The 15,522-nt window shown below is 39.0% G+C and overlaps 1 protein-coding gene across 1 annotated transcript in view; it reads left to right on the forward strand.

Annotated features, from left to right (window-relative positions):
- Nucleotides 1-314: 314 nt before the first annotated feature.
- LOC140237022 (alpha-2,8-sialyltransferase 8B-like) overlaps nt 315-15,522 on the forward strand; it is a 38,235-nt gene continuing 23,027 nt past the window's right edge. The window contains exons 1-4 of the mRNA XM_072316965.1: nt 315-453; nt 3,233-3,390; nt 9,313-9,330; nt 11,098-11,288. Of these exons, the coding sequence (XP_072173066.1) occupies nt 315-453; nt 3,233-3,390; nt 9,313-9,330; nt 11,098-11,288 (506 nt within the window). The remainder of the gene's footprint in view (nt 454-3,232; nt 3,391-9,312; nt 9,331-11,097; nt 11,289-15,522) is intronic.

Genomic DNA, 15,522 nt, shown 5'->3' on the forward strand with positions numbered 1-15,522 from the left:
ATAACAAGGAGCCAATCAAACGGAATGTAGGCAGTTACATCAATTTGCATACACTTCAACAGAATAAGGCAAACAACAAAACAAAACAAAAACCAAAACAAGGCAAGAGAAAATCGAACAGACATGGGCAGCAATATTACATTCGCTCCAATATACTCTATACTGCAAGTTTTCCTTCCGTCACACATATACCAATGATGCAGTACCCACCACGTACGAGGCCAAGCCCACTTCACATTATACTACTTACTCTTTTGGCATTTGGCCCGCATCTCGGAATTTCAACCAAGATCCATGTTGGGATGGACGGCAGAATGTTCACCAACCAGACCATCGGAATGGGACATAACACCAACAGCACCAGCAACCACCACTCTAGAAACGACAGCAACAACAACAGCATGATTACACTCAGCGACAGCAACAGCAACAACAACAACATCAACACTCTCGGTGACAGCAATGGCAAAACATGCAGCTCAATGTCTCACACGGAGGATCTCAAACATTTAGTTCGACGTGTCCGCAAACAGACAGAGTCACTCCATCGCCTCAAGTTACACCAAAAATATATTGTGATGTACCGCGACAGAGACTTAGTACCAAAAGGACTCTTGACCAAAAAAAATTATTCTTTTGAGCACACTGAGAGCATGGAAAAGAAATGGAACTTAGTTCTTTGGCGTGCATCCTGCCAACTTCGAGATATCACAATTGACCTCTTAGAAGAGAGAATATTACACCAAGAAAACTCTCTAAAGGAGGCTAGAAAGGTATTATTCACTAAGACCACTTCCGAGAAATACCATGAGACAATAAATTCTATCCATGGTCATGTCGTAGATAAGTTAAGTGTCATGGATGAATCAAAGAAAGACAAACTAATAACAGTCAGACCGCAGCACCCGATAATTCGCTCGTATTTATTCAACTCGTATGCAAGCCCGCTCTAGGCTTGCATACGTAATGAGCTGCGGAAGGGGATTTTGTCCTTGGCTTTCGGCAACAAAAATACACGTTATATTCACAAATTTGGTATCAAATCCAAGGAAAATATGTAAGCTATCGTCACATGTTACTCAAATTATTGTAAATGAAAAATATCATAGCGTAATTTGTGATTGAAAAATTATGAAAAAAGTAATTCGTGTAGAACACGTTCAAGACGTCAAAAGAATACCAAATTCACCTTGCGTCTCAATGAAAATGCATCATTTGGTAGCTCATCTCATAATCTTTGTATCCATGTAAATATCTTTACAATTTGTTGCTTAATCCGGTCAGGAACCAGTAAAATATACATCAATGTCGGTGCTGGTCAGCTTGAAATCGTGCAATCTCAAGAGTATGCTCTCTCATTGGACAGCGCTTGCATTCAGCGCTTGCATTACGTCATTACGCTGCTCACGGTTTCATGCCATGTGCGTGCAGAGCGCATGCTTGCATAGGCACGCGTGTAGATTTCTGTACTTTGGACAGAAGCTTGAAGCTAGAAGCTTGGTACAGCGCGCGCGAATGCAAGCGCTGTCCAATGAAAGAGCCCTTTCGCGCCACTGTACACTTTGTTTGGAGCATACTTCCGGCTTAGAAGTGAATTTTACAGACATTTCAAAACGGAAAAACTAGTATAAATCATGCTTGCGTCTCCTTGACTGCAATATATGATGAGCATCTAAGTTTCCTCTCTACGAAAAAGCCAAAATCAGAAACAACAGTTTCCTAATCCGGTCAGGAACCAAAAACGAACTTTAGACTACAAAATCTTCCGTGAAAAGCAGGTAAAATTTACGCAAATTCAACTGATTATATCGTCATGATAAGATCCGATATTATACGCAAATTTAGTATTAAAATAAAGATCAAAGTCTGGAGAACACTTTACCGTGACTTGTAGCCATGACGGATGTATGTACAAGTCGCTACACTGTGAAAACCATAGCCCTGTCAAACTCTCGCAAAATCTCGCACGACGAGACACTTTTCGAACGCAAAGATCGTCAACGAGAGTGCTGAATAAATCTTGCCGGATCGGCTCATTAGCATACGTGCTGCGGACTGACTGATAAGGGATGATGAACTGTGTAGTGAGGTGAAAAAGCAGACGCATTCTTCACAATGCGGAGACAAAGACGGAGGCGGTCGCTGCCCTCATTGCGAAAACAACACGCGCGCCTCGGCTGACCGCTTTCGCTGTGCTCGCACAAACAGAAACAAAGTAAGACGGTACAACAAAAGTGCCTACAAAAAGCGACGGAATTCGTTTAGAAACGTAGCTAGAACGTCTAACAAAGTGCTAATTCCTTCCCAACCTAGTGTACAAATTGTAAATCTTTCTGATTACAACCTCTCTCACTCTGAAGTCACACTCTTGTCCAAAGGGTTGACTTTCTGTCCCACCCCTCCCCTTATCGACACTCTTCAAATACAAGCAGATGTAAATGAACTCAAAAGGAAAATGAGTCTGAAAGCATGCTATGCTGGAAAAATCAAACTGGTCAAAACACGCCTGATGCCGAAAGTCGGCACAACCCCCATCCTGAAACAGATAGACTGAAATCGCTAATCAAAAAGAAAAGTCTCTGGACCCCACGCACCGAAAATCCACGCCTGGGTCTGTTCTTTGAAAACGTAGAGAGAGAAATCTTAGACTCCGTCCGAAAATATGAGTCACGTAGGTGTTCGGACTATCTGACTAAAGGTGAACGGAAGGCTTTAAGAGCTCTGAGAAACAATGATCAAATTGTCATCAAGCCAGCCGACAAAGGCTCGGCAGTAGTAGTTATGTCATCCCAAAACTATGTCGACGAAGGTCTCCGACAGCTGTCGGACACGGGGACCTACAAAAAGCTCGACCACGATCCAACACAAAACAATCTCCTCAAAGTAAAAGATGCAGTGCAATGTTTGGACGAAGAAAAGAGGATAAAAAAAGCTCTGATACCCCAAAACTGCTCTAGTCCCAATCTGTATCTTCTGCCTTAACTACACAAAGAAAACAATCCGGGAAGACCGATTGTCTCCGGTTGTGCTTGTCCCACAGTACAGATCTCCAAATACCTAGACTTCCACTTGCGACCCCTGGTTGAAAAAATCCCGTCATATCTCAGAGACACTACTCATTTCCTACAACATATTGAAAAACTCAATGCTGAGTCTGCCCCATTTTCATCACGCACTATTTTAGTTACAGCCGATGTGTCATCACTCTATACTAACATACCCCACGCTGAAGGTCTAAAATCAATACAAAACGCCCTCTCGCGGCGAGAGCACCCACAACCGCCAACACCACAACTGATACGCCTACTGGAGCTGGTCCTGACCCTCAACAGTTTTCAGTTCCAGGGCACCAACTACCTTCAAATCCAGGGCACAGCTATGGGCACTCCTGTAGCCCACTCTTACGCTAATCTCTTCATGGCAGAAAAAGAAGAGGAAATCCTCAAATCGATGCACATGCCTATGCTGAAAAAATCATGGCGGCGTTATATAGATGATATTCAATTCATCTGGATTGGTTCCCCACGTAGCCTGTCAAAATTTCAAAATGGCATGAATCAAAAACATGCTACCATCAAATACACGTTTGACTCATCCGAAACAAACATCAATTTCTTGGATGTCACCCTCTATCTTGAGGGAGGCACCTTACAAACACAACTCCACACCAAACCCACCAACACGCACGCCTACCTACTCCCCTCATCCTGTCATCCCAAACATGTCTTCAACAGCATCCCATATAGTCAAGCAACACGCATTCGCCGCATCTGTTCAGACCCCGACAAGACCTCTCACCACTGGCGTAGCCAGGGGGGGGGGGGGCGATGGGGGCGGTCGCCCCCCCCCCCCCCCTAATATTTGGACCGGGGATTTGGGAGGCGGAAAAAAAAAAGTGCGTGTATACTGTATGCATGCACATGAAGCGGGTCTCCTTTGCAACCTTTCATCAAATAAGATATTTTTTTTTGAATATTTCACTCAAAGTGTGCACCAGATCGTTGAATTTCAATTCAAAATATGCAAAATCTCTCGTGCTTGGGAGGGGGATACCCCTCCCCCTCTCTGCCTCTTTCCCTAGCTTAGTAACTTTTTAGATTTACAAAAAAAAAAATGAATAATTCTGAATGCACAAGACTTATCACTTATATTCCGAAAACTCAAGGTTCCGTCATGTATAAGGGGAATTTCCCCTTTTAATCGACCCTTTCCTCCCTCAGCCCCCCATCAGTTTTTTTTTTTTTTTTTGTTTGTTTTGTTTTGTGATTTCCCAAATGTTGATTCCATCAAATATGCGTATACGAGATATCTCAATTTCAACCTTAAAAAGGCAAAAGCTCCATCGGAAGGGAAGGGTGGAGATAACACTCGCCCACGCCTTCTCCCTGCTCGCCCGCCCCTCCCCCCTCCCCTTTCCGCCATGCATAGAAGTAGACTGTGGCTATACCCAGATCGCTTTATTTCAATTCTAAAAACGCAAAAGCTCCGCGAGCGGGAGGGGGAATCCCCCTTCCCCTAAGCTCTACCTCACTATACTTTATACATACACACAAATGGTGCACATTCGGAATAAGAGCTAAATTCCGTGATTTTAACACTTCGATGAAAAAGTATTGCACCAAAAATTTGCACCAGATCGCTGAATTTCAGGTCTGAAAACGTAAAATCACCTTCGTGTGGGAGGGGATATGCCCTTATCTACACCCTCGTGTGCATGCTTTTTCTGTTTGATTTCTGAACTGCAGACAGCGTTCATGATATTCAGTGTAAGAATTAATACAAGAAGATTATTTAAATGATATACCATTTTATTGGCAAATTGTTCAATAATAATCTACACTAAAATATACTGCAACCTTAAACAAGTGGGACTGTTTCAACTCGTTAAAACACGCAAAAACATGCAACAAATTGCACCATTTGCAACATCAAAATGCAAAAAGTTCTCACCGTGGGAGGGGGGACACCCCCCTCCCACACCCTCCGCTCCCCTTTCGCTCGCTCCGCTCGCTCGGGTTCAGTCGCGTTCATGATATTCAGTGAAAAGAATTAACACAAGAAGTGTATTTAAATTGTACCATTTTATAGTCAAATTGTTCAATAATAATCTACATCAAAATATACTGCTACCTTAAACAAGTGGGACTGTTTCTCGTCGATAAAACGCGCAAAAACATGCATCAAATTGCACCATTTACAACATCAAAATGCAAAAAGTTCTTACCGTGGGAGGGGGGACACCCCCCCCCCCCTCGCTCGCTCCGCTCGCTCGGGCTCGGTCGCTTCGCTCCCTCGCAGACTAACCGCCCCCCTAAGATCAAATCCTGGCTACGCCGTTGCCACCTAGAACAACTAAAAATGCACCTTAAAGACAGAAACTACAATACCAAAATGGTAAACAAACAAATCTCGCGAGCATCACAAATCACTAGGGAAAATCTCCTCTCATACAAGGAACGAACCACAACAAACAACATACACTTCCCTATCACATACACACCCGCCACAGCCAACGTCTCGCGCATCATCCACAAACATTTCTCCATCATCAGCGAATGCGATACCCTACGAAATATCTTCCCAAGGCCACCCATCACATCCTTCCGACGCAGTAGAACGCTACGGGACATACTGGTGAATGCCAAATCACCCAAACAACACACTCCAGCCACAGATCATGAAGAACATACACAAACACAAACAATATCCATGCTTGTAGACGCAATTCAGGAAGACGCCCTACAAAGCTCTGAATCAACAACAAACACTAACTCACACAATACTCCAAGCCCACCCCACCACAGTTCCACAGCACACCTACAGACATCAGCTCTTCAACGCCTGGTTTCTACCAATGCAAGTCAGAAAAATGCATCCTGCACCAGCACATCCAAGACACACACACATTCACAAGCTCATCAACAAAGAAAACATACTTCATCACAGACTATATAAACTGTAAATCATCTTGGGTAATATACCTCATCACATGCTGTCAATGTGGCCTACAGTATGTCGGTAAAACTCAAACGTCCGTGTACACCCGCCTGAACAACACACGTTCTGAGATTATCAACCACAACACCTCCAGCCGTAAAATCCTTCCCTACACCTTACATTTTAACCTACCAAATCACTCAGTTCAGGATGTACAAATCACAGGCATCGAACTCATCAAAAAGAAGGAAAGCCATATCATACTTAAACGAGAATCGTACTGGATATCTAAATTACGCACCTTACGTCCACATGGAATTAATGCCGATCCTTAATTTTTCATAGGTCCTGTTTTAATCTCTATCCAGAACCTACGAGAAGTGTTGAAGTTTATTGAGCACCCACTTACAGTGTCAAGAATATAGGTGCACTTTATTCACTATTAAGACCTTGTACCTATATCTCTTAAAAGTGTTCTACGGCCCGAATGACCTTCAAAGGCATGTACCCATATTGTGCCTCGCCTGTCTACTTTTACTGTGTCATCGTCCCAAATACCCCCAAGCCACATCACCCCTCACACTTCACTACCCCCGCATTACATGTACACGAACCCCTCACACTCATCCTCCTGACACCACACCACTCACAAGCAAATCCCCACGCCTTAAAAGGTAACTAATGTGCCTTAAGTTATGTTGGTTTATGCATTACCGTTCGTATTACCTATACTAAAGTACTATTACAACTTTATTCTTTCACTGCAAGTGTATGTGATAATACTGCCTTTCCATTGGAGCGAATGTAATATTGCTGCCCATGTCTGTTCGATTTTCTCTTGCCTTGTTTTGGTTTTGTTTTGTTTTGTTGTTTGCCTTATTCTGTTGAACTGCCTACATTCCGTTTGATTGGCTTCTTGTTATTACTATTTCTATTTCTGTTCAAATGCATGCAAATTGGTTGCTATTTTGCTTTTATGTTATGTCTCATCAAGCCCTTGAAAAAGGCTGGTGAAACAGCCGAAAGCTCGGGGAATAAAGGCAAGACTGAACATCACTGCAACGTCTATACTGCAAGTTTTCCTACCGTCACACATATACCAATGATGCAGTACCCACCACGTACGAAGCCAAGCCCACCTCACATTATATATATATATGAAGAGGTTGTTCGCAAAAACCGATAAGTCCATTTTTGAAGATTTTGAAGTACGATCTCTGTCATAAAGTACAAAATAATACCTTTTAAATGATATATTGGTCACTACATATAAAGGTACATTTTTGAGGTTATGGTCAAAAGAAGCAAACATTTTCTTATTATTCTCTTTATTTTTCTTGACCTTTAATCGCAAATATCTCCATTTGGCAAATATGGACTTATCGGTTTTTGCAAACAAACCCGTCATATATATATATATATATATATATATATATATATATATATATATATATTCATTTATTTATTTATGTTATATAATCATGTATCGTGTTCATCAATTATTTCCTCATGATTCCGGCTCATATTTAGCCGAGCTGCCGACCATGGACATCATCTGAATTGCACATTACACATTTATTTTTCATGACTTTAATGTAAAGTCTTCTTGATAATTATATGCAAGCATGCATGTGTACAATCGAAGTGGCTGAGCGTGTTTGTACAGCGTCTAAACGCGTTATTTTACACGTGTACGTTGCAAGTATCAAGGCAAACCATCCGTTTCGATGACTTTTTCTTCTTGCCGCCTGTAACTGAATCTCTCGATAACACAGCCATATCCGTCTCCTTTTTTATTTCCTTCTGACTACATGTACATCATTCATTTTGTTGACTTTGCCACTGCAATACAACACATTGTCTGTATCAAGGTTCAATTGCAATCAGCAAGCCTGATAAAGGCCCTCGGAACGAGCAGATGTCATCATTTATAACTGACATAAAGTGTTTATTATTGACTATATAATTTTTATAGTCATAGTCAACAGTGTGCGCTGTTATCGCTGAGGTCAGTTTGACCTTGAGCACGCGCGTTATACATGTATGTATAAGTATGTTACGTATACTCCTAAATCTATATGATGCGCGAGAAGTGTACATCGATGCATGCCAATTAATCAATCGTGTGATTATTTTACATGCACTTCGGCTGTCTAATTAGCCAGTATCTCACTTGTACTTTCATCCATGACACTCATCCTGACAAAAGACACATCCATGCAGTCTTAGAGTGTCCTGTGAGCATAAAACCGCGCGTCGTTATGAAGCGTCGGTCCAGCTGGATACCGTCTTCTGTTAAGAACAGAACGTGTCTATTGCGTCTCTGGTATATTAACGTTCGTTTTTCACCAATCTTCTTCGACTTGGATATTCGCCTGGGAGTGAAATGATTGACATTTATATGAATATCATTCCTATGGGCAGAAGACTGCAATCTACGATTTCATGTGAGTAGCTATACACTCTACAACAACTATCTTGAAGTAGCCTACGCGTTTAAATGAGTCCATCGGAGCGATTATAACATTACACAGCGTAGTCCCTAACACATAGCGCTCCTATGACCCGAACTGTTCGTTCAGACAAACACACGGAAACACCGAGTTCACCCATATTTCGCTTCAAGCTTCCCAAAAGGAAAACTCATGGCAGTAGCGTAATTCGTGTCTTATTATGAAAGCCACAGTGATTCCTGGTAGCTTATCTGAATTAGGCTACTATGACTAAAGTGGAGAAACTGAACAAATCTACAAAATAAAAATCTAACAAGGCGTTCAATATTTCAGATGTTTGTTTTTAAAGGTCTAAATAATGTATCGTCAAGTTTTTTATAGTGATGTTTTTAGGTATATCTCTCTGAGGCATGGTATTCAAACAAAGATCTTGCAGTGATGAAGTGTTGTACGGAATAATGCTCTGTGTATAGTTTCACGTAAGCTCTGGAATCATTTACCATTGCTTTGATATTAAGGAAATATACTTTACTGTTAAGACTTTAAGTTTAAATCAAGGAAATATTTTATGTTCCTGCACTTCATGTATCTAAGTAGGTAATGATAATATCTTGTAATTTTTATGTACCATTTTCATCATTGTAAGCCGAGTTTGCTCATGGTATTTTCAAACGGTTCGTGATATAGAAAGTGTAGAAAGTGAATTTTGTATGTCATGTGTTTTTAGTCTCTGTATTGTCACATATATTGCAATTCTTGTTGTTTCTTATGCCCATGTAAATATTGTAATTGTATTTTACTTGTATAATTATGTGATTCCTATTTCACCCAGGACCCCACTGGAAAACAACTTCTGTTGAATTTTACTATTTTGGCAGAGAAAATAATAAATCAACACCTGATACAAATCTTTCTTGGTCAGAATAAGGACTACTGTTACGTGAGTAATAATTTCCCTACCGTCAATCAATTTTGCTAGTTGCAAGCCCACACGGTCTCTTTGATATCTTATTTTAAATTTCAAGTTTTTATTTCAGTTGAAATCGCATGTTTTTCATTGCTTGCATATAGGAGGAAGCTCATAGGAAAGATATCGAGCCAATTAGAGCAGAATAATCAACAACTTAATAATTGCCATCAGGGCGTTATCTCCTACTCCACGTGCATTTACCAAATTAGTTAATTTTGAAGATGAAAGAAAATATGACCGCAATAGGAGAAAACAAAGGGAAGGAAGAGGGAGGGAGAGAGAGAGAGAGAGGGAAATGCAGTTGTACAGGCAACAATTAGGACATTGTGGTCTGTGAGCATATTGTGCAGATGGATTGAACGTAGGTACAAAGGGATTCTCGTTTGGTCAGTTGGTTTGCTGTTCTCTAATTACGAGATTGTGTTTGTACAATTGTGTTTGTGCAATTATGTTATAGTCATCGTATACTGCAGCCTCTATCACTTCGCTGTGGGTGCTGTCTCTTGTCTTGGCGTAGATCTTAATGAAGGTCACTAGGCTCCAACGATGCTATGATTGTTCTCTCTCTCTCTCTTTCTCTCTCTCTCTCTCTCTCTCTCTCTCTCATGATATTGTCCAGTGATTTCCCATCAGCTTATTTCAAGTTACCATAGTAACTTAATATATACAATTTTGTATTATACATTGCATACGAAGACAATTTTAACTACTTGTACTGTCTGACTACATAATGATTACATCAAAGAATGTACAATGCGATGATATTCAAAGAAATAATTAGAGAGCATACTTTGATGGCCTCTCGAAAATGACACGCAATAAATTCACAATGAGGCTGCATGTGGAAAAGCCTTAACGTTGATAAGCTACACAGTGTAATTATGGGTCAAAATCACGTAATATTATTATCTTTTACCAAAAAGAAAAAAAATAATGATGAGGAAGTTAAAAATACTAATAGATTAAAATTTGATTGTTTCCGTGTGTTCACTTAGTCATTATGAACACCATTACAGTGTATGTGAATGCAGTTTGAAAGCAAACTTTGATTCGAGCTCGAAAGGGACAAGCAATAAAATGACACACATGTTTAACCACAGTGCTCCTTTGGATTTTTTTCTTCACAAAAGGGGATTTGCTGTTGACAAAGTTGTGTGAAACGAAAGATGTTTGTGGAGATTTTAGGCAGCAACATTTACATCCAAAAGGTTGTGTATCTAAAGTTGGAAATTGTCAAATGAAATAATTGATACTCGTTTTGAAATTTCTGAGTATTTGTATTGGTTGCTATGCTGCCTTAATAAAGGGATGGTACAGTAGTGGTGGAGATAAGGATTAGGCTTTTAACTTTCTGCGAGATACAACAATAAACCACCTATGAAATAGTACGAAGTATAACATTCTAAGAGTAATTCGAAGTGTATTTGCTGAAGATTGGTTTTGGAATGGCTGAGATATCCAAAAACAAGTAAAACAAAGCGAATGCCACCTTTTATTAGGATCACTCTGTTGTGGATATCTCAGCCATTGCAAAACCAAATTTCATCAAATAACCACTGAATTCCACTTAAAATTAGATGCTCTTTGAAATATCATAACCGGTTTCTCATTATCTTACCAAAAGCATTAGAAACCTGAAGTTACGTCTCAACCAAAACTATACGATCCCTTTAATTCCTTGATAGTCTTTCAGGAATTTATATTAATTAGCCCATGTTATGTCACTAATTCCTCCAGTCTCGGACAGACACCATTAAGATGAATGAGATTGGTTTCAAGGTAGTTATGTTCCTTGGAATGGTTGCGACAACTACAACCACTATTTACATCGCACTTACCGGCGACAGCAGGTACCACCAGCTGACTGATATATCGTACAGTGAAGTGAGCTTGAGAGAACTCTTGCCGAATACATTACTGTTCAGAAGGTAAGAAAATAATAGCCCCAAAATTAAAATCGCTCATTTTCTCCTCCCCTCTCTTTCTTTGTCTCACAATACACACACATACATACAAACACGCACACTTACACACACTCACTCACAAAGATTATCATGAAATATAATTACTTGTAACAGCCATACGCCATCGTTTGTTTTTTTTTTTAGTGCTCCTGGAACTGTTCATGTATGCCATAGAATCGAAACATCTAGCATTTAAGTGCTCTCTTGTGAATTCAAGAGGAATCTATTTTTGTCCGTTACTAATAGGAATATGAGAAAAATGAAGCAAGCTTGGAAATGAGGAAACGGGCATGATCGTCCTTTACATACATGGCGTGACTAGGAACATACACACATTATGTACATATATATATATATATATTGTATATATATATGTACATATATATACTGTATATATATACTGTATAATCAATATATATATATATATATATATATATATATATATATATATATACATACATATATGGAGAGGCGCCGTCAGGGAGGGCGTTCAGAGAGCTGAAGCTGTAAGGCACGTACAGCAGACCGACAGGAGAGCTAAGAGAAAGGCACGGGCAGTCTTAGTATTGGCCCCAATAGACTTCATCTGCTGCAAGTGCTCTAAGGATTGCCACTCAAGAGTGGGGCTTTACAGATACTCAAGGCAGTGCAAACTTCTTGCCTAGCTAGTGCTACGCCATCGTTTCTCGAGACGAATGGATGCCAACCAACCAACCATATATATATATATATATATATATATATATATATATATAGGTCCTATATACCGGGTGTCCCCCCAAAAAAGGAACGGTGGATTTTCAGTACCTTGCGTTCTAAAAGTGATATATTTTATGACATCATTAGAAAGAGCATCTTCGGCAGAAGACAATGATAACAAAATCATTAAATTTGGTTCAGAACTGTTTATTCTACGCCAAATTCTGTAAATGCAGTCATTTTCAAATTTCGCTGGATTTTTGCGACGTGTTAGCGATGAATTTTGGTGCGACACGCGTTCCATATACGGTGTATTGTGTAAGCCCGTTGATCCATGTCAACAAAAGATACAGCTTTCACATTGGGCGCGGGCCAGGAAGAAACAGTGTGTGTGTGTGCGCGCGCACACACCTGTGGAAGAACAGTCATATTTTGCAGACTGACTGAACGGGCAACCCCCTGTTTCGTCATACTGTACGTATAATTAAGTAATGTTTATGCAACTTGTATTTTCTTTTTAATCTGAAGACCGAAATAAAAACAAGCAAAGAAGTGTAGGTAGCAGATGATGACGTGCCATGTTGAAGTTAACATAACATCTTACTCATCGCGAACAATGAGCATATCACCTTGAATTTATCATAAATGGTTTGTCATCTCAAATTGTTTTTTTTTTTATCCTGTTGTACGTACGTTGCATATATCCGCGCAAAATAATGGGTTTTAATGATGATTGCAATGAGTTACACTGCCCTTAATGATTTTAATGTATTTAATGTCAATGTGTTTTTAATGTTCGAGATAATGTTATCAGCGTTCTCATACATCTAGTTTAAAGATTCAAGATCGGTCGTGATTCATTGTCATTCCAAACTAATATTATAATGTGTCTTTTTGTTTGTTTGTTTGTTTGTTGTGTTTTTGTGTTTTTGTGTTTTTGTGTTGTTTTTTTTTGTTTGTTTGTTTGTTTGTTTTTGTTTTTTTTTTTGGGGGGGGGGATATTTCAACCAGTACAAGTTGCATAAATGTACATTAATTATACAATATGTACAGTAATTATACAATATTGTTAAATGCATGGTATTGATGTTCAGTTATACAATAGAAAAATAATTAGAGTTTTAACTATTGCACAAGAAAATCCAGATGCAAAGTAGCCGAAAAGCAAATAGGGCAAAGGGAGTGATGAAACAGTGCACTAACAGCTTTTTATATGTAAATACTCGGTCCCATCCAGCCATCCACGCACCAGAGCACCTTACTAACAGAACTCACATACACAACATCTAGATCCAATTCAGTGTAGAGTCAGTCTTGAAAAGTGCTCTAGCATTTACATGCCTGTATGGATTATTGACACAATGAGTTATCTTGATATAATTTGGCGAGAGCTCTATAGTATTATCGTAAGAAATTATGTTACAAATTCTTATTTTGTCGAACGCTATAAGAACCTTGAGGCACTGTGGTATGATGGGTTGGACTCGTGACTTTCACACGGCAGGTGCATCTTATGTGCTTGTAACTCTCAACCTTTGAAGGTGCGAAGTGAAACTATAGGTACCTGGTAATGCAGGGATATAAAATATATATGATAATGGCAGGGCTATCTAAATGAGCAGTACACACACTGAAGATGCTATACAATTTGATTAATAAGACTATGTTGTTAGTATTATTAACATCGTTATTGTTTCTATTGTTATCATTACTTTATATTGATATCATTATTGTCATTAGTACTATCATCATTACATAATTATCATCACCATTATATTTTTGGCAATTGTACTTGGTAACACTTTTTAGCTGCTATCGTAATATATATATATATATATATATATATATATATATATATATTTCAGGTTAAGTGCACTAGTAGATGGAATAGTAAACAGTGATTATAACTCTAGATTGTGAAAAAAAAACCCTTCGAAATAGTACAATTATTACGTCTTCAACGATATTTAACCACTGCACGTGTCAATTAATATTCCATCACTATCCTCTTCGCATAATATTTTCTGGGAACTCATTTGAAATTCATGTATGCATGGCGCACTGCTCCTGTTCACTGTTATTAAGTGGTATAAATATAAATGTTACTAGTCAAACGGCATGCCGTGATGTTTCCTGAAGTCGTGTGACTTTGCGCTTTTGAGCCATGCAGTTCATTTTCCGAACAAAAATAATTGTGCATTCATTTTCTATCCCAAGGGTGTAACGGGATTCTAGAAGGAATTTCAAGCTTGAGGAAGTTAGTAATAAAATATTTGCATAACTTAAATTGGGACCGTCCCATCTAAGGTTTGTGAGTAAAGAGAATTATTCAAATGTGAAAGTTTGTAATCAGTCCCGTCTTCAGTTTAGCAAAATGGATGTTTTTAGTGACCATAAGCCTAATTTGAGTCCTTGCCTTGCCAACACGTTGGGCTATAGCTGATCAATGAATCCTTCGTCTTTTCTCTTCATACTCCGTTATATTGCATTAAGTTTGGTAGAGTAAATATGTGTCATTTTGTGATGTGGATATACGACCTTATTCTATTAGAGAGATACGCACATTCAGCAGCCTTGAAATTGTATATGGTGCGCATTGTATGAGGCGTATAGTAATAATTAGCATAATTGCACACCTTAGTTAATTAATCGTCCAATTCTGGATCACAGTGGATATAGGGCATAACCAGATCCAGTAAACTGCAAATAATTTGGTTTAATGGCGTATTCGTTTCGCACCACGGAAAAGCTCGCGGGATGTGCTTGCAAAGTGTACTGCATGGGCAATCCACTTACCATGAGAGATCTATAAATCATTCCTATTTTATCAAGAATTCCCTTTTGCTGGCCTGCAAAAGGGAGGCTGAGGACTGTTGACTAGATAATCATATATTATGCCTTTACCGTCATTTAATAATAACAATAACAATAGTGGTTTTAATAACTATGAGGATTCTATGCCTTTGCCGCATCGAAATGTTTGTGCTTATGGTGCTTCTCACTTGAATGTTTTGAAAGACAGACGAAACTTTTTAGCATAAGATGATCCTACCTGAAAATGTCAGCCTATAACCCAATATGAATATAGGTAATTTTCAGCAAATGATATAAGCTTAAAGCCCAGGCCGAGGCAGTAAATTATTAATCGCAAGCTAGCGAAAGCAAAACAACTTCAGTCGGTTTTTGCCCCATTATTGGGATGATATTGGAAATTTATTACTGAAATTTATATGCAATTTTCTTAAACGTTTAAGTCGATTTGGAAGTTGGAATTTTGAGATGAAAAAAAAGTCTCACTCTATCCAAAAGACTGAAAATCTGAAAGAGACAAGAAGATAAGCAAAGTCCTACGTTATTTCGCCTGATGCAGATCACGCCAAAAATCTCAACATTCACTTACCAACATCCGTCAACAAAAAATGTGGAATTGTTTTGGTTCATTTCAGGAATTTTTCAACAATATTTTGTACTTATGAACGTTACATCAGCCAATGGGACG

The sequence above is a fragment of the Diadema setosum genome, chromosome 13 (assembly GCF_964275005.1).
Source record: "Diadema setosum chromosome 13, eeDiaSeto1, whole genome shotgun sequence".
Taxonomy (NCBI): domain Eukaryota; kingdom Metazoa; phylum Echinodermata; class Echinoidea; order Diadematoida; family Diadematidae; genus Diadema; species Diadema setosum.